Source organism: Lissotriton vulgaris, chromosome 5 (assembly GCF_964263255.1).
Source record: "Lissotriton vulgaris chromosome 5, aLisVul1.2, whole genome shotgun sequence".
Taxonomy (NCBI): domain Eukaryota; kingdom Metazoa; phylum Chordata; class Amphibia; order Caudata; family Salamandridae; genus Lissotriton; species Lissotriton vulgaris.
In genome coordinates, this window is record NC_141693.1 from 1,248,952,230 (window position 1) to 1,248,979,989 (window position 27,760).

Consider the following 27,760-nt stretch of genomic DNA (forward strand, 5'->3'; position numbering starts at 1 on the left):
GGAATTGGTATTATTAATTGAGAAATCAAGGCCAACTTCCATTAATTGAGAACCATATGGAAAAGTTGGCACGTGAAACAAAATGTACTTTTTCCATCCCCGGAAACCCTGTGCCTTTGGGGAAGTAAGTCTCTGAGAGCAGCCAACTACCAAAGGATGGCTTTTCTATCCCGATGGTTGGCCTACCTCACCCCGAGTGCACCAAAGAAAAGATATTCGGATGCCGAAGGTAGGTGTTTTCGGTGTCAGGCTGATGAAGAAGGGGATTGGATCCACAGTTTATTTTTGTGTCCAAGATTAGAGCTTTTTTGGGAGGCAATTCTTTTGGCTCTAAATCGGGCATTTTAAAAGAGGCTATCGACAGAGGCTGAAGGCTCACTGTTTGGTGTGTGCAAAAATAGAACTTTCTTAATGGAAGCAGAAGCAAATTTTCTTACTATTACTTGTTCAGTGGTCCATTCTCTAATCTTACAAAATTTGAGGTCTAGGGAAGTTCCCACTTATGACAATGGCTGAATAAAATGAAAAGGATGCGGGCTTTCGAAGCAGCATACACAAATCGGGTGGGAGCTTTCCGTAAATTTGAAAAGAACTGGAAGTTTTTAAGTAAGGTGGGAAACCCAATAGAGGGATAATACTATTCGGAATCTAGAATTGTATTGATGGTCTATTGGGTCTGGAGGATTTAGAAATGTATGCTGTTAAGCACTTTTTTAATCTTTAAGATTATGATTGTTGTACATGTTTTGCACTAGCACTTGAACTTTTTTTCTTGCACTTTAGCACTTTGGTATTATAGAAATGTTTCTGATTGCCGTGTTTGTCATAAGTAAATAGAGATAGTTTTACTGTACCATTGTTTGCTAGCTGGAAATGATGAAGTTAATGATTTTAGCACAAACAAAGTTTAATATGTCTGTGTATATGTCATGTATTGCCTTTGTTGCTCTGCTCAATAATTTTTTTTTAAAAGTGTGACAGTCAGAACGAATTTTCCACACTCGCACAAGGTATTTTTCAACGTCTTTAAAGTCACATTCTTTTTCTGTCTCAGCCAATCCTTTTTGAAACTTCACAAGACTTTGATATCTATAGAACTGTCTAAACAACCTCTGCAAAGGTTTGCATGGATGAAATCCTGACCATTTGCAATTGTGACATATAGTCCACAACAACTGCATTTTTCAATGAGGATACCTTTCCGAATTGAAATTCTTCAATGTTTTTTTCAAGTTCTTGTATGAGTTTGTGCTTCACTGGTCTGGTTGTAGCATCTCCTTCAAATAATACGTTTGTTGGAAGAAGATCATGCGACAGAATGTCCTTCATAAATTCACCCCTTTCATTTGCTACATCCATCTCTGTATGTGCTTGTGAAAGTTGTTATTTTGAAACCTGTTTTGTATTGGCTAGCTATTCAAAACTCTTACTTTCACAATTTAAGCATGAAAGTTTAGCTTTAGTGATTATGTCAGACAGCTTTTTCACGTTCAATACAAATCTCTTCTGATTCAGTTCTGTGTATAGGTTTGATCCATGTTCCAGGACATCTAGTAGACTTGTCATTATATCTTTAACCACATATTGTTTGGTCAGAAAGTTGTGAAGTCACACAGACTCAGTCATTCGAATGGGGTTTTCTTGCTGCTGAATGAAATGAAGAAGGTTGCAAACATGTGTATTAAAACATTCCCCTCTCTTTCCCACAAGTTTGTGCTGGGGATCAGTTTCAGGATGGTCCATTAATTTTGAATTTGTCATCTTTCTGAAAACATTGCAAATAGAAAGGACTTCATGGTAAACTAGCTGCTATTGAGCAACATATTCACTTTTACGTGTCTAACCCACAATTTCTTGGAGCTTTTCTGAGATCTCTGGATTGTCTGTTCTAGTTTCATATCTGGAGCCACATCATTGAATCTTCCATCTGTCTTTCACCACAAAATGTAGTTGCATGAATTTTCTGTAGAGGTATTGTTTTTCCACCTATAAGTTTCTTCACTCTTTCCAAATACCAGGACCCATATCTCAGGTAGTTTATGCAATCGAATTTGCGAAACACATTAATCAGTGCCTCCCCAATCTTCAAGTGCAGCTCCCAATCGCCTTCCTGATCAGCATGTACAACGTTTTTCCATAGAACTATCATGTGTAAAACATTTATCCAGTTCTTGCAAAGTTTTGATGTTTCTTCCCATTCTTTTGACAAACTCTACAAACTTGTTTTTCAGGATTTCTGATTTTGAACTGAGTGTATTGAACTTTGCCTGCCTTTGCATTATATCTTTTGAATGAAGTGCACCCTGTGCCTTGTTCAGTTCTGAGATGAGATATGCAAAACCTAATTTGTCATTCTTGTTCCAGAAAGCATTCCAACGCAGTGTTTCTGTAGTCTCAGATATGACGAGCATACCTTGTAACGAATGAACATAATGACTTCCGCTCAGTACTGACTGACCAGTTTTGCTTCCATAGAATTGAGCCTCAATAAGTGCATTTTCTTGGACACCTCCACTGAGATAACTTTCTGTACATCGCAAAACAACTTTTTTCATGTCCCCCACGCCCATCAGTGGAAGAAGATCATCAAATTCTACTGGATTGCTCATAAAAGTGCTACAATACATAAAACACCTCCATCGCAGAAAATAGGCAGGAACGGCTGGTCTTCAAATTGAGCACGCACATTTTAAATTTTTTTAGAGCTGTGTATACTGTTGTATAGTTTGTGACTGGAGGTGGTATTACTGGTAAAAACCCAAACTTCTTCAGAAGGACGGTATTCTAGGAGATCAGAGCATGAATTCCAGCCTTCTGAGGAACTGGCTTTTTTTCATTCTTCAGTCCCCACCGAATAAGCAATATGATAAATTCAGTTAAATCAGCTATGCGGGTCTCAGCATCGTGTAGAGATCCATGTCCTTCAGTCACTTTGAAACTATTCCGGTAGACTGGGCTGTGTTGATGACTTGCAGTGGTTTTGCACATGTTGGCAAGGCAGTTAGCTTATAAGTTTGCAGGCTCTTTTGTTTATGCCAGCAGCTGACACAGTTTGTTTTCCAGCAGCTACTTCATTTGTACAGTCTTGAAAAAGCACATTGGCAGTATCATGTGTGCTGGATGTTCCAGACAAAGAAGAGCTGTCTTCAAAATCAAATTTATCAAGAGCAGCAATTTTTAATCATTTCCTGGCAAAGTGACTTGGAAGTTGTGTGTAGTCGGATTCACAAGATTTTATAGCATGAGCTGCTAACAAGTTCCTTCTCTGTACTGTCATTATAAACAGTTGATACACCAATCCTATTCACTGAAATGATTAGCTCTCTACTTTTGCACTTGTCATAGATTGTGTTGGCAGTCATCTTAAGTAGCGGAGTTCTCTTTTTGCAGTGATGTATTCATAAAACATGATTTGGAAAAGACAGTACATTTTGCACAGCATAAGCCTGTCGGTTCATGTGATTGTCTTCCACTTTTTCGCTTATATCTTCAAAGCATTCATAAATGTTGTCAGTTTCTGTTCCAATCTCAAGAACCTTAGTTTGTAACAGTTTTGGTTTGCTGATATTCAACTGTGGTGGAAAAAATGGTGAGACCACATAAGGCATTCTTGTTAATTCCCATGTTTGCAAAGTTCTGGGGCATAGCAACATTTGTGATTACGTTCAAAATCTAAATCTTTCATGACGTTTCTTAAAATGATTCCTGCTGATTTTACTTTGGCAGCAAGAACTTCAGGAGTCAAATCAGCTGAGCACCATAAGTGGCTCATCTTTTATGTTAGACTGACAAAAACTTCGGTCATACGTTCTCATCAGAAAAATCTTAATTTAATTATTATGGATCAATACAGTTTCATCAATGTTGATCATTATTTCTCTCATCTCCCGGAGTTTGAACCTGTAGCTAGCACTCAAGTGTTTTTAAAACTTAATTTGCTTTTTAAAAGAGTTAACGGAACCTTTTTTTGAACTTACGTTGCTCTTCTATTTTTCACTGGTAGAAGTATGTTTTTTCTGTTTTAACACTGGCTTTCTCTGGCTGACAGTCTCGTTAAGATTCACTGCACTTTGGTCCATGTTCACCATCGCTGATAACATTTTGAATGTGTATTTTAGATTTTCTTTGCTCCTGCCTCGCGTTATATCTTCTGTTACCTTTGATTTCCTTGTAGACATTTCCCCTGACGTAGAGCATCGCTCGAAATGCATAGGGGATGCATTTATGACTGATTTGCACGAATATACCTTGTTGGAAGTTTACTTCTGATACCATTCTCATGGATTATACATATTTTTTCAAACCATTCAGCATATGAAGTAATATTCTGAAGATTGGTTCAAAATAAACCTTCTCAAAGTGGATACTTGTGATTATTGACTTTGAACTAAACTTCAACAACGCGTGTTGAAGCGTCTGGGGGGTTCGGGATTCCTATCTTACACTGCCTACGATCTTTCGTAATGATTTGAGTTTCAGTGTCTCATGGTCAGGAGGTGAACATCTCGATATCCCCTACTCTGATTACCTGCATCTACCGATCGATTACTTTTAATTACTCTGGAGTGCTGTGGCCTTTTCAGCCTTCTAAACCACAGATAACACATTCAAGATCCTCTGCTTTCAAATTAGTTTTTGGATGTGCGCAAGGGGTAGTCATAAAACTTTCTAAGTGGATGGGCATTATGTTTGATTGCTGGCGCTTTCTCAGAAGACTCAGATTCTTGATGTGATTCACTAGTTTCTGCTACTTTTTTGACAAATTTTGTCCAGGCTTTTTTCCATCATATACGACTAGTAGCATGTGTTGTTACAATACTAATATATTTGATCCTCTTCACCCATCAGTTTCAATCTTTTGTGAACTTCTTCTTGCCGTATTTCTGCAGCATCTCAAACTCTCTTCTGCCCAGCAGTAGTTGATGTTGGCTTTCCTTTTGGATTAGTTTGACATATGACACATTTTTCTTTGTTGAAAGAGTCCTCAGATTTTGTAGTTAGCAACACTCTATCCGGAGGTAACCATCCTCTGCTACCACCTTCCTCACTCATTTTTGAAAATTAGAATCAACAGAAAACCTGAAACATTTTTTTTTAAATAAATTAGCAATATTGGCCTAAAACACATTATTGGAAGGGTTGCCCTGAGGGGTTATTTTATGTCTCGTTAAGATTACTTGACCCCCCAAATCTATGTTTTGACACCAAAATGAAGTATGTAGGTCTCATGGTTACTGAAATATTATATCATCACTGCACAACATCCACCAATTTAAAAAATATTGCCCAAAACAATTCTGCCCAACTTAGCAATGTCTACCCATTCTAAATTACTTCTCTAATATTACAAAAGCACAAATCAAAAATGGAAAATCTCTTGACAACCATTTTTATGGAGGTATATCAAGGGGTCAGGACTATATTGGCTGGCTTTAAAAATTTGTGGAAAAACATGACATGCCACCTGCAACTAAACTAAAGCCTATTAGATCAATAATCATAAGAAAAATTGGTCAATTACTCATTAAATGGAATCAGACCTACTCAGGTCCTTGGGTTAATATTTATGCTGCTGTCAGACTCAACCATGTCACATAATGCCACAGCCAAAATAATGTTTTCGGGTGTCTAATCAATTGGCCAAGAAACACCACTGTTCCTAACAACAGGACTGGATCTGTCTCATGCTGCATGCAGTTAAGCTTCACAAATGGCTATCCAACATTAGGAGAGCATAAATCTTTTCAAGCCTCTGACTACACATAGGCATCTTTGCTACAGATTACTGAAACCCTGCCTCTAGTTTAATCAGATGTCTGGAAGGTTATTCAAAAAGTTGCATTCTTTTACCTGCCAAACTGATTCCTTAAACAAACAAGATATGTTTAATTTTGGTTTGGGTTAGGGCCACAACATTAGTTTTGATCACATTGACGGATATCAGACTTTCACTATTATAGGCCGGTAACAGCACTAGCTCTTCTGCATACGTCAGTCTGCTGATTGTAACCTTAACTATTTTCACTGGATGGCACTCCACCAGTCTCGCCATGCTGGGAAGAGCTGCCATGTATGAACAGAAGAGTGCCAGCATGCAGGCTACTTTGAAGCTGTTTCCTGTTCAGATATTGGGAGACAGGCTATGCCTGTTTGATGGTTTTAGGATAAGCTAGATACTTTAGTGAGTATGTAAGAACAGATTTGCCCTGTCTGGTTGGTCTTTGTCTGACTGTTTTTGATAACTACCTGTTTGAGAGCCATAATAGTACCAATCATAGAATCCTTCCTTTACAACCCTGTTTGAGTGAAATTTATGAACTGCTTTCCTTGGGATGAGGCCTCAAGCCCGTGAAGTAAGCATCTGGCATCTAAGAGTGCTGTCAGTCAATAACTATAGGGATTCCCAGTGGGTCTAAAATTATATATAGACTGAAATACTGAACTTGTCCACAGTGTTGATATGGCACCGTAGGTTAAATGTTGGTATACAATGGTGCTGAAACCGGGCTTAACAAATACCTCTGGATCTTTTTAAATTAAATCTGTTGAAGTTCTGTAGGGACCCGGGCACAAGAGGATTGACAATCTTTTATAGTTGCTAGCACACTAGTTACTGAAAGATGGATGAAACTTAAATTAAGGACATTGTATGCAGTAGGGTCACCTTCTAAAACATACATCTACACCTCTTCTGGACACTGTGGTATTAACAAAAGTGCAATGCAGGGAGTCCATCCAGCAGTATAAAGTAAAGGTTGCATGACATGGCTTCGCGGACAGCCTGAAATACAGTAGCAGTCTAAAGTACGCTTGTCTTCGCGTCAGATTTAAGTTTATTACCCACAAGCAGCAGGTCAAGTAGTGGTCTCCTGTAGATTATTGCTTTGTATTTTGATTAAAAAAACACACAAAGGTACGATTTGGAGATGGTGCTAAACCTTTTTAGCAAAGCAATAATTTTTATGACAAATAAAGAGAATGACTCACTACAGAATTGTTTAGAAATGGATGCCTTACTATTCATTCCAAGAGTAGGGGTTAGGGTCAGAAGGTTGTATCAACTCGAATCCAAATACAATCTGGATCTAGATCTCTACACTTCATATGGTTACAACAAATATTCTGATGCATAGACATTTTCTGTACGTGTAAGCAGCGGTGTCGTGAATCCCCCGCTCTGTCAGCTGGAGGAGGGGCAGAAGGGCTGCTACTTGGGTGTGCTTGGCTGATCAGACATATCCAGCACAGCAGGCTCTAATTTGACTAGTACTTGTCAGAACAGGACAGAACGTAAGCGTTCACAGGCAGCAGTACTCAAGGCGCAGCTTCATCTTGCAGGTTGTAGTTCACAGGCCGTCTTCCAGATAAGGACTGACACCCCAAAGAATCTTTCACAGTCAGGAGATGCTGGGTGCATTGAATCAATCAATGAATCAATCAATAGATTTGTAGAATGCTTCTTTTCACCCGTGACGGTATACGGCAGTAAGAGATTATCATTTTGCACCCAGCATTACCAGCACTTGTCACCATATACAGCAGCAAAGGCTGAGCAAAGCTTAGTGGCATGGGGTGTTTGGGTACCCATGCATGGTCTCAAAGCATACAGAAGGCCTGCAGCAGCACTCTTCTTAAGGACTCTGAGTCCTGTTTGAAACCTGACTCTGAAACTGAGCTCAATGTTTCCCTCTGTTTCTTAAGCCATGTTTGGCTGAAACCTGATAACCAAACAAGACAAAGGCATACCTACATGTGAGGTATTCCCTGCCTTGCAGGTTATGAACAAGCCTGATCACCTGTTGAATGGCTGAGGTTGCTGTGCCTTGCTGTAAGAAGAGGAGGTTGGCTGTTATCATTAAAGCTGTCCTTGCACTTCGAGAACAAGAGACCAAGACCAAACTGTGACTGACCTTTGGAAAGAACTGACTCAAATAAGAGCCCGGACGAGAAGCCACAAATGCCTGAGGTCAAGCTGACCAGGAGTAAAGGAGCACAAAAGAAGATCTTGCACCACTAGAGGCCTCCGGGCATAAACATGAGCACTGGAAGCTTGCTTCTTGCATTGTTTCTTTGACGACCATGGCAAACCTTCCTCCCTGATGTTACTAGCAAAGGAAGCACTGACCCAAATGGCATATGGGGGGGAGGGGTTATTGATCTAATAAATATTCTTTGCCCAGCTGGGCACAGGGATTAAATTTATAGTACTGACTCTAGTCTATAAATCATTTTGTTCATTCAGTTCACACTTAGGACCTTTGTTCTTTAAAGTACCTGAAAAGAAGGGACACCAGTCTGACACCCGGCTGGTCCTTTGAACTCATTTTCATTACCCTGTTTTATTAATGGATTATGGATGAGCTGGGATACCAGAAAGACACTAGAATCCATTTTTTACAGCGTTGGTTATTTCCAGCCATAGAACACCCATTGTCAACCTTTTTTTCTTGCTTTTATTGTTGACTGGGTTATAAGCACGACCACCAAAACGTTAGGTGATGGGATTACGTTGCCTTGGCAAGCTCCTGCTCTGTTGCCAAGACTTCTGGCCTGGACCGCTTAGTATTAGAAATAGATAAGAGCATGGTAGCTAAAAAAAGATCACTGTTTGGAAGTCCAGCTAGGCCGTAACGGATCCGACTAGGCTGAGCAATAATGAGTGTTTTCAGTCACTGCCCATAGATGTAGACTAAGACTATAGAAATAATAAAATGGTACTAAGTGGACACTGACCATAATTGCTTGTGATCGCAGCGCCATACTTGGATCAAGAAGTATTCCACTATCTAGAATAGGCTGCAAATTACTAGCATTGGAGTGTCAAGTAGATCTAGTGTGATGTGGTTACCTTTTGCTGTGTTCCGCATCAGTCCACCCTACACTTTACTGCTCCTTTCCACAAACTCTCTGATCCAAGCATAATCATTGCTGATGAATAGCCTTTTGAGATTGTCCAGATCTCAAAGGTTCTAGATATCTACCACTATCTCCTTCAGGCGTCTAGCCTCAGGCCACCCAGTCACTCCAAGGCCTTAATATATCCAGTGCTATGAGGACTAGTGCCAATGACTTCAGTGGCTACATCAGGCCCTTCTAATGTGGTATTCTTGACTCAGTGCTCTTTGGTTTATCATCAATACAGAGCTGCTCATACAGATACACAGAATTGAGGAACTTGTAGTTCTATATTGCAGATGTAGAATAGTGTTGGCTACTAGCAAACATAGAAAAGGAGATAAAGAAACTAGGAGAATAGCATTCGCCTGTATTGTGACAGCACACAAAGTCATGGTACACAAAGTCTATGTAAAGAGACCATCTTTGTGTGCAGGTCTTTCAATGGCACCAACGTTACACAAACACTCCTTGCAAGGCATTAGTCAGTCATGACTGAAGGGCTTAGTAAAAGAGAAACATGAGGACTGAACCCATCCAAGATATTCCAAATGCTGTGTCAATGCTGCTTTGTATACAGAAACGCAAACTTGTTATCCCTCCAGAATACCGGAGTTTTTATACACTTAATGCACTTCCTTTCCTTTTGTACACCACTGCCTGGACGTGCCCTCATAGGACACAGAAAGGATACAGTGACAACAAGCAGCTAAATGCCAGACTGATGTTCCAGTTATCTCGCAATTCACCTGCACTTAATACCTTACATTCCTTAACTCAGTTTGTCAGTGTTTATATCCTCAGTGATTTTGAGTGCCGACTTGCACGGAGCTGACCTCGCTAAGAAGCTGCACTGGGACATTCATGAAAAGGTAAGCTGGTTGGTAAAGCGACCAGACAACTGAAAAAAGCCTCACTATCGTCTGTTAATTGCACAACTTTACAAAATAAGTGTTCACTTCCTGCTCAGTGGTGTCTTTAAGTGACAGCGCCTCTTTGAACTGCCTGCAGTGACGTTTGCACACTGTTTGCCCAGGTTTTATTGTTTAATGACTGTTCAGCCGCTGTCCTGATACTGAGTAAAATATGTCAGAAAGGATACCACCGTCCTCTGCCTCACATATTTGACATTTCTTTTGCAGGTTTGAGATATAACCGGTGCAAACGCCGTGTTATTATTTTAAAAGTCCCCGGTAGTTTATGGCTGGCGGAGGCAATAGTCATTTTTAAAAATGAATGGGAGATGTTCGGTATTACTGGCTCACCTGTCATTGATTTCTGGAAATGTTTGTAATATTGCTGATGCAAAAATATCTCTGGTAACCCGAAACAACATTTATTTCCTTCCACACAATTACCAGCAAGTTTATCATGAAGGCCACATGCTACATCATCGTGCAATGAAAATGTTTTCCTAAATTATGACCTTCCAAGAGGGCAGTAAAGCCTCAGAATTGGTAATGTATGTGGTCTTGTAAAGCGCACTGCTGCCCTGAGGCGTCGTGGCGCTGTAGACCGCTGGGGAACCCGTCCTGGCTATCCCTGTGAGATGGTCCCTACTGGGTATCTCCAAGGTGAAGCCAGGCATCCCCGGCGAATGTGGGGGGCCGTTGTAGAGATGAGGCAAGCTAATGCCCAGAGTTGCCGAGTGTGATCCCTGGTTAGAGTAGGCACCGAGGTGAGAATTATCGAGTCCGCTGACCCTGGTCCACGACCCTGCTGCGTCGGGATTTGAACCCTGGTCCCGGGCCGTTCTCTGCTTCCGGTCTGCTTTTCAGTCTGGCATACAACAACATGCAAACCATTCATAGTAAAGAAGTGAGGAGCTTTCTAAAGTTCAGCATGTGTTACATGTAATCATATGTTCGAGGCATATGAGCTGCAGATCACACACTATGCATAGCTCGCCATCTGGTGTTGGGCCCAGATGTTTGCAGTTTGTTATTGTCCTGGGACAAGGCTTTGGAAGTCACAAGATAGGTGACTCCTTCTTTGGACAATAGGGCGCATGAGCATCAACTCCATCTTCAGATTGTTTTTTTCCGCCATCGGGCTCGGATGTGTTTGACGTGTTCCAGTTCGGAATCGTTACCAATTTAACTTTCGACGTGCAATCGTTACCCTCTCTTCGGTATTGTTTTTGATCGCGTTTCCCTTTCGACGCGCATCTGTACAAGCTTCTACTTCAGTTCCAGTCGTTGAAGCAGGCCTTCGGACCTATCTGCGCCACAGGCCTTTTGGCTCATGGGAAGAACTCCATTCAAAAAGTGTCCTCAATGTGGTTTCAAGTTTCCACACGCAGATCTTCATGAGGAGTGTAACCACTGCCTTTCACCTGAGCACGAGGCCAAAGACTGTCCGGCTTGCTCCTTTTTCTGCTCCAAGAAAACTATCAGAGATCAACGAGCTCGAAGAAGCATGGCTCGATCGTCAACATCCATACCAGACGACATCTTCCAAGAAGGCATCAATGTGCCGGAGCAGGAGCGGATGGAAGAAGGCCCCTTCAGCGAAGCTGAAAAATCCGATGCCGAAGACATCACTCCGGGGCAACGGTTCCTAAGTACTGACGTCGATCCCTCCCCCCTATCCATCCATTTAAAGGCTTCGGTAACACCTTCACCTTCGGGCCTAGGTGCACACCGGGATAAAACTTCCCACGCTCGCCTTCCGGCCCGGCAGAAAAGTCTACATATAAGCCTTCAGGCCACTCGGGATCGAGCCAGCCTACCGTCGGTTCCAAAACCTCATCCTCTGCATCGGCAAAAGAGAAACCAAAACCATTGTCTTCGTCCGCGCCGAAGCCTGGTTCCACACCGGCGCATTCAGCACCGAAACCTTTGGATCCGAATAAATCCTCGGAACCAACAAAGACACCGGTTCCAAAAACCACTATTGAGCCTTCGTATCCCAAAACATCGTCGGAACCCAAAAAACAACCAGTTTGAAAACCAGCTGGCACCCCCACCTCGGATACGAAAAAATCATCAGAGCCGACCAAACAACCAGTTCCAAAGACTCCAACTAAACCTTCGGAACCTAACAAAGCTCTGTATTCCAAACCAAAGCAGCATAAAACAACTCCAAAAACAGTGCCACACAAGCATTCGGACTCGAGAAAATCGACACCGAAACACGATCTTTCAGAGGAGGAGCTGTTTCTACCTGATCCCAGTCAAAAAACTATGGAAATAGACCCAGAAACAGGTCATCTCAGGATTAGTCCGTCCAACAAAAGGAAAATGGACAATCTTACACCACCTAAAATTGCTTCAAAGAAAAAAGACATTGCTACTTCCCGTTTAAGGATTTCTTCTCCTCCTCCTCCACCGCCTCCTCCTCCTCCTCCTTCACCATACATTTTTCCTATCCCATCTCCAGTACCCTCACAATCTCCTCTACCTACAGATGATGAAGGTACCCCTGATGATCAAGGGGATGATGATGAACCTCTTGGGGAACCTAGTCATCCTTATATCCCAAATCACCCATGGGACCATTATGGCACACCAGATGTTCCTAATGTACCACAAGAGGATGTCTACCCATCTAGACCATCCCCTCCAGAGGACATTTTAGGTTTCACTCAGCTGAAACACAGGGCTGCACAATACCATAGGGTACATTTACATACAGACCCCATAGAAGAACACTTCCTCATGGACACTTTTGTAACATCTCAAAGGTCGACCTTTATTCTACCAATGTTAAAAGGGGTCATTAAACACGCTCTTGAAGTCTTTAAAAACACCGTAAGGGCTAGAGTCATTAACCCTAGGATAGAGAAAAAGTACAGGCTGCCCCAACTGGCCCTGCATACATTAAGGGACAGCTTCCCTTAGATTCCTTAGTTGTTTCCAACGCCAGGAAAAGGGCCAACTCTCAAACCTCAGGTGATGCTCCACCACCTGACAAAGAGCCAAAACTCTTGGACGCATCTGCCAAAAGAACAGCGTCACAAGCAGCCAACATATGGAGGATTGATAACACACAAACTGTACTAGCTAGGTATGATAGGGCGCACTATGATGAACTAGAGACCCTACTACAACACCTTCCAGATCAATATAAGACAAAAGCCCATGATCTCATACAGGAAGGTAAACTAGTAACTAATACCTCCATTAGATATGCTCTAGATGCCGCAGATACAGCCCCCCCGAGCCATTAACGCCAGTATCCTGTTACGCAGACATGCCTCGCTAAGGATATCCAGGTTTAAACCAGAGGTTCATAGAACCATATTAAACCAACCGTTTGAACACGTATTTGGGTCTACAGTGGATTCATCTTTAGAAAAGATTAAAAAAGACACGGATACCGCTAAATCAATGGGAACCTTGCAATCTCAAGCTCCCAGAAGTTCCTTTTGTCACTCCTCCTATAGGGGCGCCTTTAGAGGCTTTAACACCGATAACTCCTACACTAAATATAAAAGTCCCAAACAGACCTCCTCTACCAGAGGTTATTACAGAGGAGGCTACAGAGGCAATAACAGCACAGGTAGAGGCAAGACTACCAATACTCGTACTGCCACCACCTCAAAACAGTGACTTCCCCTCACTCCCCCTGACTATCCTACTCCAGTACTCCAGTCGGGGGACAATTAACCCAGTTCCTACCTGTCTGGAACAATATCACCACAGACGGGTAGGTGAGACAAATGATCCAGTCTGGTTATTGCCTAGAGCTCACTGCCACTCCCCCCAACATACCACCCAAACAGCGTCCAATGTCAACAGAACATTTAACGCTTCTAAAACAAGAGGTGCTTTCCCTACTGTACAAACATGCAATATAACCAGTTTCCCCTCACCATCAAAACACAGGGCTTTACTCCCTGTACTTTCTGATCCCAAAGCAGGATGGAACCCTGAGGCCCATCTCAGACCATTAAACCTATACATACAATCAGACCATTTTCACATGGTCACTCTTCAATAGGTCCTTCCCTTACTCAAACAAGGTGATTTTCTTGCCACTTTAGATCTCAAGGACGCCTACTTCCCTATTCCCATTCACCCTGCTCACAGGAAATATCTTCGTTTTTTTAGTGGATGGTCAGCACTATCAATTCAAAGTTCTCCCATTCGGAGTTACCACAGCACCCAGAGTATTCACAAAATGTCTAGCAGTGGTAGCAGCCCACTTAAGAAGACAACAGATTCATGTCTTGCCATACTTGGATGACTGGCTCATAAAAGCCAAGTCACATACTCAGTGTGTAAGTCTCACACACACCACAATCCAACTGCTGCACAACTTAGGGTTTACAATAAATCACCCAAAGTCTCACCTCCAACCATCCCTCATCCAACAATATCTAGGTGCCACAATAGACACCTCAAAAGGCCTTGCCTGCCCCAATTCAGCTAGGATAGCAAGTATGCAAGCCCTGATAACAAAGTTCCAACCACAACACTCAGTACCAGCTTGAGTGGTCATGCAACTCATAGGGTTGATGGCCTCTTGCATATTCATAGTACCTCATGCAAGACTCCAGATGACACCCTTACAGGAATGCTCAGCACGTCAGTAGAACCAAGCTCAAGGTCAGTTAACAGATCTGGTGTTGGTGGACGGCCGCACACATCGCTCTCTGCAGTGGTGGAACACCCAAAACCTTTCCAAAGGGCAACTGTTCCTAGAGCCGGTTCCACAAATCGTGTTAACAGCAGACGCATCTCTCGCTGGCTGGGGAGCTCATTTACTACATCACATCATACAGGGCAGGTGGACACCACAATAAAAGCTACTCCACATCAATCATTTGGAGCTACTAGATATATTTCTGGCATTAAAAGCATTCCAGAAACACGTATCAAACAAAGCTATCTTAGTCTGCACGGACAACATAACAGCAATGTATTATTTACTAAAACAAGGGGGGACGCACTCTCTGCAGCTCTCTCAACTAGCACAGAGCATATGGAGATGGGCAATTCCTCAAAACATATTCCTTTTAGCACAACATCTTCCAGGGATGCAGAATCAGATGGCAGATCTATAAAGTCGGCAGACACAACAGATTCACGAGTGGGAACTCCACCCACAAGTCTTCCAACTGTTTTTCCAAATGTGGTGGCATCCAGAGATAGATATCTTCACCACACATTTAAACAAAAAATGCCCAAGCTTCACCGCCAGATATCCACACCCATTGTCCAAAGGCAATGCGATATGGCTCATTCCACTAGTGGTATGCAAGCTACAATAACAATCACTAACACTCATCCTAGTTTCTCCAACATGGGTCAGACAACCTGGTACACAACCTTGCTGGAACTATCAGGAGTCCCACACCAAAAACTACATCTCTCCCCACAACTGTTAACACAGAACCATAGAGAGAACAGACACCCAGATCCAGCACAGCTCAACCTAGCGATCTGGCTCCTGAAGTCCTAGAATTTGGCTATCTCAATCTTCCACCTGATTGTATGAATGTAATCAAAGAAGCTAGGCAGCCCACCACTAGAGCCTGTTATGCAGCCAAGTGGAAAATATGTGTATTATACTGTACCAACAACACAATCAATCCTCTAAATGTGTCTATTCAAAATATCATATGTTACCTACTACATCTTCATAGATGTAACCTGGCATACACATCAATCAGATTACATCTTGCTGCCATAGCAGCCTATCTGCAAAATAGACAACATCTATCATTATTCAGGGTACCTGCCATTAAAGCATTATGGAAGGCCTCAAAAGAATAATTCCGCCAAGAGTACCACCCTCTCCAGTGTGGAATCTAAACATCGTCCTCACTAGGCTAATGAGTCCTCCGTTTGAACCTCTGCATAAATGTGAGTTACAATTTCTTACATGGAAAGTCGCCTTCCTTATTGCTATCACATCTCTCAAAAGAGGCAGTGAGTTACAGGCAATAACTATTCAAGAACCATTTCTACAACTCCATCATAACAAAGTGGTTCTTTGAACAAGTCCTAAATTCCTTCCAAAGTTATTACTCCCTCCCATCTCAACCAATCAGTAGAGTTGCCAGTATTCTTTTCGCAACCACAAACAGTAGCAGAAAGCGCTCTTCATACAATAGACGTAAAAACTATATTGACAGGACAAAACCTTTTCGTAAACCAAAACAACTTTTTGTTTCCTTCTCACCACCACATAAAGGCAATCCCATATCAAAGTCTGGAATTGCAAGGTGGATCATCAAATGTATACAAGTTTGCTATCACAAAGCAAAGCGTACACTCTCTGTTCTCCCTATAGCTCATTCCACTCGCAAAATAGGGGCTTCCAAGGCTTTTTTAGGGAACATTCCCTTACATGCAAAGCGCTACATGGTCTACACCACACACATTCACAAAACACTATTGTGTAGATGTGTAAGCAAAATAACAAGCTGCTGTGGGCCAGGCTGTACTCAAAACACCATTTCAGACTACTGCAACAGATACCGGTGGTCGCCGCTAAAGGCACAGTACTGCTATGCAATATATGCATAGTGTGTGATCTGCAGCTCATATGCCTCGAAAGGAAAATGCTACTTACCAGTATGCATCTGTTCTTGGCATGTAGAGCTGCAGATTCACCCCCCCCCCCCCCACCCACCTCCCCGGCTACCTTTATCTGTTTCAGTTTTATCTTAATTAGATATAACATACATGGACATCTCTTTCTGTTCCCACAAAACTCCATCATTTCCCTTCTTGGCGAAAAAACAATCTGAAGATGGAGTCGATGCCCTTGCACACTATTTTCCATAGGAGGAGTCACCTATCTCGTGACTTCCAAAGACTTGTCCCAGGACAATAACAAACTGCAAACATCCGGCCCCACCACAGATGGCGATCTATGCATAGTGTGAGAATCTGCAGCTCTACATGCAAGAACAGATGCATACTGGTAAGTAGCATTTTCCTTCTGGTGGTTTGTTGGTTAGCAGGTGTTAGGTAGACATGGATGAAAGTTAAATGACTCTGAAATCATTTTTGTAATTTCACAAATTAGACATAGCGCTTGTCACGCAAAGTTCCTGAAATTCACCAAGAGCTGTATTTCTACACCATTCACCATAAAATGTTATTATGAACTTGTGTGAACAACACAAAAGGGCAGAACATGAGCATCTGTGCCTTAAAGCACTTGCGTTTTTTGTGCTAGATTTTAAACCTTAAATCCATCCTTGCAGATGCATTTTTCCCTAAAATATAAAGCTAAATTATGGATTTGTTTTTGTAATTACACATAACTTCCTGTAATATTCCTGACATTTCATTTAATGACATGAAAGCAAATGATGCGAATTTCATACGCAACTAGTTTTAGGTCTTATGAAAAGTTTCTCAGTGAAAACAGATTCGAAATCATTACTGCAGAAATCTGTATCCTCAGAGAGAAATACCTGCAGTATTCAGAGTTTAAGTGTTACTAATGAGCAGTTACCTACAGTGTTTGCATACTAATTTTGCCTCATTCTTGTAACTTTTCCCTTTGCACACTGCCAGGTTTTTCGTGGCAACATTTTTGCCAGGAACCCAACTCAGGAGTGTGGTCTTCTTGCATAACTTTTAATCCTGGTTCGGAAAATCAGGATTTCCACAAAACCCCTTGGTGAGGTCTAGCTCAACACTGTACACTGTTTTATCTGAGTGTAGCAATGGCTGTTGGTGATTGGAGATATACATATAGAAGGCCCGGTTAACTAAGGTTTTTCCTGACATAAACGCATAATTATGGTAGGAAGTACCCTCATGTATGCCTGCCAAGAATTCCCAAAATGATTCCTGTCAGTTGTACATGGATTTACTATTGCAGATTTTTCTTCCATGAGTGCGTAGAAATCTGCAGTGATAAATCCTATGCAGGGGGTTGGGATTGGGTGTTACAAGGTTCAAGTTTGTGAACGCCCACAAAAGTACATTTGGCAATTCACAAACTCCGATCAAACCACTTTCCACTATAGAATTGGTCAGAAATGTACTCGATCAAACCGAATGGACAGCTCCCATTCCATGAAGGAAGGGGATCAAATCACTGCCTGATTTTAAGGGCTTCCTCCATGAGGGGAATTAGAGCCCGTGGAAGATAGGAGACAGTACTGATGAGAGATGCCTTATCACTTTCCCAGTACGCCTGGAAACCAGGGCTTGGTGCAGCTTTCCAGGCGCACTGCGGGGATATTTTAAAAAAACAGCAAACGATACACTCAGGCGAAGATGTAAGTCTGTGCATGTACTTAAGTATTTTTCAGTAATCGGGCCCTGTTCATGAGAGACTTGTAACTTTAAAAGCTTAAAATGTTCATCACATTGAAAGTGAAAGAGTGAGAGCACCAATAGAAATAGTGGTTAGTGTAATATCCCCAGCGGTCTAGTGGTCGCACGCACACACGCATCCACACATCCGCGGGCCAGGCGTGGCCTGCGGGGTTAAATAAAAGGAGGACACCCGCTCGGGGACGTCACTTCCGACTGTGACAGCGTGTGTGCCTGCAATCTGTTCGCTGCCCATGCGCGCTCCAGCCCACGCGCACCAAGGCCATCTGTAACTAAGGTGGTCAACCAGGGCCACAATCACAAAACACAACATTGGCGACGAAGGGAGGGGACCCAACCCTCGCCCGTGCTCCAGAGACCGAAGCGGAGCACCCTGCTCTCTCACGCGGCCCTACCGCGTGCCTGCCTGTGGCCCCTGCCCGGCCTGACTCTTCGCCTGGCCGCCCCTGCCGCTACTCTGTGGTGTCGCTGGAGGTCCCAGTGGCTGCCCCCAAGATCCGGCGTGTCGGGAAGTGACACCGGACCGGCAGTGCGACCAGTTGCCATACCTCACGCATCTCGCGTGAGTCGCGGGTACGCATGGAGCCCTACTAAAGCTCACGCATCTCGCGTGAGACGCTGCAGACGTCTCCTGGTGTCCACAGCTGCGCCCAGAAGGGAGTGTGGGCGATTTCCTGCCTCGGGGAAGGCTTCCGGCAACGCTACACACCCAGATGCCCGTGGCAAAGCTCGACGGAGCTGAAGTAGGCCGCCCCGCTGCCACGTGGTCAAGGTGAAGGAGGGAACGCTTGGCGACGACCCACACCATCCCAACAAGCCTGCAGTACGGGGGAAGAAGGGGTGATCATCCCAACAAAACCACACCATGGCAGATGAAGACGCGCCAGCAGCCACGTTAACATTCCATTCCAACATGCCGCTTCTGGGGTCCTACCACCGTTCAGCGAAATGGAGGATCCGTCTACGGCGTCCCCATGTTGGAAAATATGGCTTGAGAGACTGGAAAACTATTTTGTGGTCACGAGGGAGACGGACAAAGCAGTAAAAAGGTCCCTACTACTACATTATGCAGGGGATGAGATCTTCAGACTTTTCAAACACCTGCCCAACACTGGGGCGGCTGATGATTATGACGCTGCTGTAAATGCGCTCAACGGTCATTTTGACCCACAGCTGAACCTAGACTTTGAAGTCTTCAAACTGGGACAGGCACGTCAGAGGGAAGGCGAGACCATGGACTGTTTTTATGCTCGCGTAAGGGAGCTAGCAAGCTCCTGTACTGATAAGGATCAACCGAAGGCCATACGCAGATAAATCATTCAAGGGTGCCAAGACAAGGCACTAAGAGGATCGATACTACGCAAGCCAGGGATCTCACTTGAGGACATCCTAATCTTGGCTAGATCACATGACCTCTCGAACGTCAGAGCCACCGCAATGGAACAAGCCCGCAACAAACCCCAAGGTAAAACAGAGGCCATTAAGAGTGAACGTGCAGACGCGGTGAGGACCCAGCCACGTGGACCACCTCAAAAGGAACACCGGAAAGACCAGTCCAGAACACGGTGTGGGTATTGCGGACACGAGCCCCACGCGGCCAAAGAAGGCCAGCTCAGGGAAAAACCTGTTCAAATTGTGGGATTCCAAATCATTTCGCAACAGTGTGTCGAAGGCGAAACACCTCAAGGACCTTCAGAAAATCACACACACCTACCAAGGCAATTCGGCAGTTGTCGGTAACTGATCCACCACCACCGAAAACAGAGAAATACCTACCCACGATGGACGAAGATTCGGATTCCGAGGATGAAGAGGCATACATTGTCTCTTTTGCGCGGGAACTCAAGCAGCGGCGAAGGCCGCAGCCGATGTGTGTTGTACAGATGGCAGGAAACAAAGTTAAGGCGGTAATCGATACGGGGGCCACTGTGAATGTCATGGGCTTGCAACACTTCAGGAAACTACGCCCGCGCCCCCAGGTGCTACCGTCCAAAACGAGAATATTCGCATATGGAACCGATACACCACTACTCCTCAAAGGCAAAATCACAGTACCCATCAAGGCTGATGAATTGGAGGTGATGGCGACGATCCACATAATCGACAGAGAGGCCGACACTCTGCTAAGCAGCCACACGGCAGAAGACCTAAAGTTAATAGCGTTCGCCAATCGCATCAGAGCACACCAGGTGGACGAGCTACTGGGACGATTCCCTGAACTCTTCACGGGCCTGGGCTGCATAAAATGTGAACCAATCAAATTGCACATCGATAAATCAGTCACTCCCATCGCCCTACGACACCGCCGGATTCCGTTCCACTTACGGCCACTGGTGGAGAGAGAACATGAGAAGCTGGAAGGTCTAGGCGTCATTGAAAAGGTCACTGGAACCTCTCCGTGAGTCTCCCCAATGGTTATTGTGGAAAAACCAAAACAGCCGGGAGAGATCCGGTTGTGCATTGATATGCGACTGCCAAACACCGCAATCCGGAGGGAGAGACACTTGACCCCTACCATGGACGACATTATTGCGGACGTAAACGGGTCAAAGTGGTTTTCGAAAATTGATCTGAACGCAGGATACCACCAGCTACCATTGGCGGAGGAGAGTCGTTTTATCACCACGTTCAGCACCCACCTTGGATTACGACGATACAAGAGGTTGAGCTTTGGTATCTCCTCGGCGGCAGAGGTGTTCCAAAACACCGTTAGAGAGCTTCTGTCCAGGCTGCCGGGGGTAATCAATGTCAGCAATGACATTCTGATCCACTCCGCCACAGCCTCGGACCATCACAAACATCTCCGGGACGTCCTGAAGAGACTGAGTGCCCATGGAGCAACACTTCACAAGGAAAAGTGTCAGTTTTTCCAGCCCTCCATAGAATTCTTCGGCTACGTCTTCAATCAGGAAGGGATCCAGGTAGACCCGAGATAGTCCAAGGCAATCAAGGATGCCCTAGCGCCAAAATCCCCAACAGAAATAAGGAGTTTTCTTGGGATGGCTCTTACTGTGGCCGATTTATACCGGGCCTAGCCACCTGGAGTGAACCACTATGGGCGCTGACCAAGGCGGATACTGTCTGGCAGTGGGGTCCGAAAGAAGACGAAGCATTTCAGGGGATCAAGGATGCTCTCCTGGAAAAAGCCACCCTATCCTATTTGACCCCACGAAGCGCACGGAGGTTCTAGTTGACGCCAGCCCGGTAGGCCTCGGCGCGGTGCTGACCCAGGAACACGAACCTGGCCAATGGACAGCGCTAGCATCCGCCAGCAAAGCCCTCACCCCAATGGAGACCAGGTATGCCCAGATTGAAAGAGAGGCTTTAGCTATCAATTGGGCTTGTGGCCACTTCCACCTATATTTGCGAGGACATCCATTTGTCATGGTCACCGACCACCAACCCCTAGTGTCTCTCTTCAAGGGAACTGCTCCACATCCGCCACCCCGAATAGAATGATGGGTAATCCAGCTCTAACCATATGAGATGGAAGTTGTATACTGACCGGGAGCAAAAAACCCTGTGGACTTTCTTTCCCGCCATCCATCGCTACCCGAGCCAGAGTCGGTGGACGGCGAGTGTGAAGAATATGCCCAGTGGGTGGCACTCACATCCTGCCCACAAAGCATGACACTAGAAGATGTTAAAGAAGCGGCCGTCACTGACCCTATCTACCTTAGGTCTCTGAAGGCGGTTCAAGAAGGTTTGTGGGCTGAGTACCTCCGCCCCTCCAACTCCTGGCCGGCAGAAGCCAGAGAGTCCCTCACGAAAATGTGGAGAGTCAGACACGACCTAGCGCTACTGAAGACGGAGTGTTGCTAAGGGGGTCTCGTTTGGTCATTCCCCAGAGCCTGAGAGGCAGGACTGTGCAACTTGCCCATGGTGGACATCAAGACACTACAAAGATGAAGGCGCGCATGCGGGAAAAAGTGTGGTTCCCGGAGCTAGAGAGCATGGTGGAGGAGCATGTGCGGAGGTGCATGGCCTGTCAGCTGACGAGCGACCCTGAAAGACCCCTGCCTGTGATCACTGAAGAAGCCTGCACATCTCCCTGGACCAAGGTGAGCATAGACTTTTGAAGCTTTCCTGGAGAGGGACACACGCTGGTAGTCATCGATTCCTACTCGAAGTACCCACTAGTGGACAAAGTAGCTTCTACTGCATTTACGCACGTGGGGCCAGCACTGGAGAAGATGTTCTCTATGTTTGGATATCCGCTGGAAGTACGAAGTGACAATGGGCCCCCGTTCCAAGGAGCTGAATTTGCCACGTTTCTCCGACAAAGGGGAATTCAACACCGCCGCATCACACCCCAATGGCCCCAGGCTAACGGGGACGTTGAAAGATTTATGCGGACCCTGAACAAAGTGTTCCGTATAGCCTTAGTGGAACAGGCCGATCCAGAGCAGAGGCTACATGAGTTCCTGCGTGAATACAGGGGCACCCCCCATTGCACAACCCAGAGAAGTCCTTGGATCTTCATGTTTCAGGGGCCACGAAGAGACCTTCTCCCCAATGCTCTGGGGTGAACACCACCCCCAGCCGACACGGATGAGGCCCAGGAATGGAGGCAGCAAGGAAACCAGCGAGCCAGGCGTCGCAGGAAAGCCAGCCCTAGAAGAATGACCCCAGAGACCCGGGTGATCCTACGGAACCGACGTCCTGGGGGGAAATTTCGAACTCGTTATGGACCGGGTACCTGGACGGTCACATCCATGAGAGGCACCATGATCAAGGCACAGAAGGGAGAGGAATAAGTGTCAAGAAATGCCTCCTGTTCAAGGCTGTGTCGTTGGGAGACAGCCAATGCTCTGAGCTAGAAGGAAGGAGCCACGACTCGAGTGTGACGATAGCCCAAGAAGACGATGCGCTGATGCAAAGACAGTCAGAGGAACCGGAGAACGTGTCAGCTCCTCCGACACCATCCGTCACGGCCAGTAGCCCTTGCCGAGACGCCGAGAGCGGAAGGGCCAGCTCGCAGCGATACAACTTCAGGCCCAATCCGCCACCAAGCCAGAGACTGAGAGACTACGCCTGTTTGCTGAGACCCTGATGCCGTCACCAAGGGACACGCAAATACCCAGGCTTTCTTTACTAGTGTTGTTGATCCGGGACTGTTATGTTTGATTTGCAGAGAAAAAATTATATATAGTTGGATAGGGATGTAATATCCCCAGCGGTCTAGTGGTCGCACGCACACACGCATCCACACATCCGCGGGCTAGGCGTGGCCTGCGGGGTTAAATAAAAGGAGGACGCCCGCTCGGGGACGTCACTTCCGACTGTGACAGCGTGTGTGCCTGCCCTTGCGCGCTCCAGCCCACGCGCACCAAGGCCAACTGTAACCAAGGTGGTCAACCAGGGCCACAATCACAGAACACAACAGTTAGCGCAATTTTCTTCAGTTTGGTTGGTAAGAGATAAAACCTGGCAATTTGTTTTTGTTTCATCTTGATTTATTCACCTTGTTATTCTGACAAAGATGTACCCCGTGTTTATTGATTTCTACAGGTTTGAAAATGTTATGCAATGCATGTCAAGCCCTTAATTAATATCACCTTCGACTTCCCTCTCAATAATCGTGTGCCAGATTTTTTTCTACTTAACTCCAAATCAGCGTGGTTCTCAAACTCCTGCGCGCCTGCTCCTGGTTATCCATTAACAGAAGCTATTCTATTTGCAGCTCGCCTTTTGTGTATTTACCCATCAAGGCCGGCTGTAACTCCATCCCTTGATCTCTGCCTGCTTTTTATGGAGCGGTGAGCTTGTTTCCCTTAACACCTGTTCATTTAAGTCCAGATTCCTCTCCCTTGCACTTTTATTACAGGCAGTTACAGTGATATCTCCTAACACACTTCAGGCTCCACCCTCACCTCGTACAATGCTCAGCCTTCAGCCGTAATGTTATCAAACAGGGGATAGCTTGGACCTGGGTAACAGATGAGAGGTGAATATTACAACTAAGATAAGAGCGCCGTACAGGCCAAATTATGAATATCTCGTTCAGTTCTGAGGAGAATATTATTGTGCAAAATGCTTTATAGCCCTGTTCTAATCGTGCGTCGTTTTCTGTCGTGTAATTTGAGCATATCGTTTCACGCAAATTACACAGAATGTCAAACACGTTGCGGATATTTTTACTGCAGGGGATTGCTTCAAGATGAAAATGTCTTGAAGGAGACAGGGTTGAGCAGCAAATGTTTGCCAAGAGGCATTTTCTTCTCGAACCAGTCCACTTGCTGGATTCTCAAGTGACTTTTGAATGCGATGTGTTCTTCCCCGTTCATTTATCAGTTGAGCTACCGTAAAGTGTATTTAGCAAAAAATGACACTCTTTGCAATTTTTCCAACAATTCGCATAACTACGGGACTTGGGCCCACATGCATCATTGTGTCATTTTGCATTTCTTAATTTGCGAAAAATAAGGAATCGCAAATTAAGAAGTGCAAAATGCTATGCATCATTTTTTTCGGTATTTCTTTGTGATTCGGTAAAAATCGCAATTTTTACCGAATCCCAAAGAAATACCGAATTCTTAAGTTAATTTTCGCAATTCCCATTGATTCCTATGGGCCAAAAGGCCCATAGGAGTCAATGCAAATTGCGAGTGGCACTTAGAAAATTTCATGGGTGCAGGGGGGGGGTCCAAAGGACCCCCCCATGCACCCCTGAAATGTATTTTTCGCATCATGTTTCACACACACATGTCCTAAGGACATGTGTGTGTGAAACATGAATGTTGAAAAAAAAACTTTTAAAGCATTTTAAACACTTTTTCCAAATTTACCGAGTGGTTCAACCACTCAGTAAATTTGGAACCCTAATTGCGAATTTCCACTTGTCAAAGTGATGATGCATTGCTTTTAAGAAGTCGCACATCTGCGACTTCTTAAAAGCACCCGCAATTTTAGAACTCGCAACAATGTTGCGAATTCTAAAATTGCTTCATGCATCCCAAAAAGCACTTTTGCATTCGCAAACGGCCGATTTTAAGGAATCGCACCGTTTGCGAATGAAAAAGTGCTTGATGCATGTGGGCCATAGGCCCACATGCATCATTCATTTTTGGAGTCGCAAACGGTGCGATTCCTTAAAATCGGCCGTTTGCGATTCCAAAAATGCTTTTTGGAATGCATCAAGCATTTTTTGAAAACGCAACATTTTTGCGATTTCCAAAAATGCGATTGCTTTTAAGAAATCGCAAATTTGCGATTTCTTAAAAGCAATGCATGAATTCTTTTGAAATTGCGAATTCGCAATTAGAGGGACAAATTTACCGAGTAGTTGAACTACTCGGTAAATTTGCAAAAAGTGTTATTAACACAGAAAACCCATTTTAAAAGCATTCATGTTACGGACACACATGTCCTTAGGACATGTGTGTGTGCAACATGATGCGAAAAATACATTTCAGGGGTGCAGGGGGGGTTCATTTGAACCCCCCTCACCACCCTTGAAATGCAATCAGGATTTGCGATTTTGAAATTGCGAATTCGCAATTCCTATTCATTCCTATGGGCCTTTTGGCCCATAGGAATGAATGGGAATTGCGAATTCGCAATTTCAAAATCGCATTTTTTATGCGATTCGGTAGAAATAGCGATTTCTACCGAATTGCATAAATATTTAAAAAATAATCATGCATAGGCTTTTGCGATTTCTAAATTGCGAATCGCTTTTTATCGCAATTTAGAAATCGCAAAAGCCGAGATTGATGCATGTGGGCCAAAGTTTTACCATGTCGTATACCTGTATTCTGCCCAGTGCCCCGGATGTTTGTAGGTCATCTGTTACAAAAGATTGAAGCAGTCACACTGATTTTCACATTAATGAACCATTATCACATGGGTCAAGAACAATGTAGACGGCCATGGCTGTCACTGAATATTCAACTGCATGTTTAATGCATCATCTATCGGGCCTTTTGGAAAAGGGGCCATTGGGCGTGGGGACATTCTCTCAGAGACATATTGCATTTAGAGGAGACAGAGCTTTTGTCGTCTCATGGTCAAATGTGGAAAATCAGGAATTTGCACCATGGCATTCTAGGCGACTGCCAGGACATGACTTTGTTTTTTGCCTTGTGTAAAGTGAACGGCCATCTGAAATCTTGTGACCTTGATGCTGCTGTTTCTAAGAGCCCTTTGTTAGCAGATGCCCGCTTACTTATCCTTCACACTGTCTTCCCTTCTGTAGCCTCGAGCTATAAGGCACTTAGTAGGAGGCAAAATGCCAGGCAATTGGCAAAAATACCAGCTTTACAAAAACAGCTCTCTACACAAACAAAGCTAGTCTACATCCATTGCTGAGCAAATCAGGAGAGAGGGCTGGACAATATCATAACAGGAGCTGGACACCGGGGACTCTGGTAGCGTTAGATCTCCTATTAAAGACCCAACCGTCTGATGCCCCTCCACAACTTAGTCATTAAAGGAATGTGAACCTGCCGTTCTAGAAATTTCTTTTCACTTGACAAGCCAGCAAATTATTGTAAGAAACATGGATACTGTTTGGGGGGTAACCCTTCTCAAACAGCAACTACTATTTTTCTCAGGGTAAAGTTACCCTAAAATAATGTGTTCTCAACCCTGTTGTTGCGTAGCAAATAGCAGTCAGGCTTAATTCAGAGGCAATGTGTTAAGTATTTGTGTAGGACTTCTTCAAACAGTAACATAGAAACAACGCCCCACAAAAGGAGCCCACAACAGAGTTAGAAAAATACAGTACTTTTTATTAAATAACTCAAGGCTAGAATGACAAACATACAATTAGTAGAACCAGAGATATGCAATTTTGAAGGTTTTAGTAAAAAGCGGGGCAAAGGGCGTAAAGTGCCAACTGTGGGTGTCTGGTCACGCCGCACCAGGACAAATTCACACGTTCAAGCACCCACGATCGAGCGCGGGGCAGCTACAAGGACTCAATGAGATCCGCTAACAAAGTTCTAGGCCTGGACGGAAATACAGTTTTGCCTGTAACACATATTTTTTGCTAAATTCTACCATCCGGCGTTGGCAGAATAATTTTTCGGTTGGCATGCATGAGAATTGGTTTTGCGCATGCTGGCGATTACATAGATATTTGACAGCTGCTAGTGAGCACAAGCAAGATTTCTAGACTTCTGGTCACCACAGTGCCTCCCCGCGTCATCTTTGAGATGCTGTCAAGTGCGAGAGTCCATGGCTGCATCTTGAGCAGATTCTCTACTCAAGAAGCAGCTTAATCTACTTGAAAATACGTTTTTGAGTTAATAGTCTACTCATAAGGATCGTTCAGGTTGTTTTTTAACGCGAGAAGCATTTTTTTATTAACTTTTTTTTTACAAGATGGAAGTGCCCTAGAGATTCCAACTTCCTGTTCCTGTGCAGTTGGCTCCTCCCAGTGCTTTGTCCATATCCTGGTCACTTTTCATTTGGATTTTGAGGTGGAAGAATCACTCTCTTTGTCTGCTCCATATATTCCATCGGACTTAAAGACTTTGTTTTTGTGATATCAGAAGTAATTTCATAAAAGTTTGTATACAGTTATTGTTTCTTTGTTAACCACATCCGTGCTGCCACGATTTACCGCCGGTGCCTGGCCCTAATGAAAATTTGCGTGGTCATGACGGAAC

General features: G+C 44.3%; 1 protein-coding gene across 1 annotated transcript in view; it reads left to right on the plus strand.

The window, feature by feature from the left end:
- DRAM2 (DNA damage regulated autophagy modulator 2) overlaps positions 1 to 27,760 on the plus strand; it is a 253,651-nt gene that overhangs the window by 191,798 nt on the left and 34,093 nt on the right. The window contains exon 5 of the mRNA XM_086923092.1: positions 9,685 to 9,767. Coding sequence (XP_086779218.1) covers positions 9,685 to 9,767 — 83 coding nt within the window. The remainder of the gene's footprint in view (positions 1 to 9,684; positions 9,768 to 27,760) is intronic.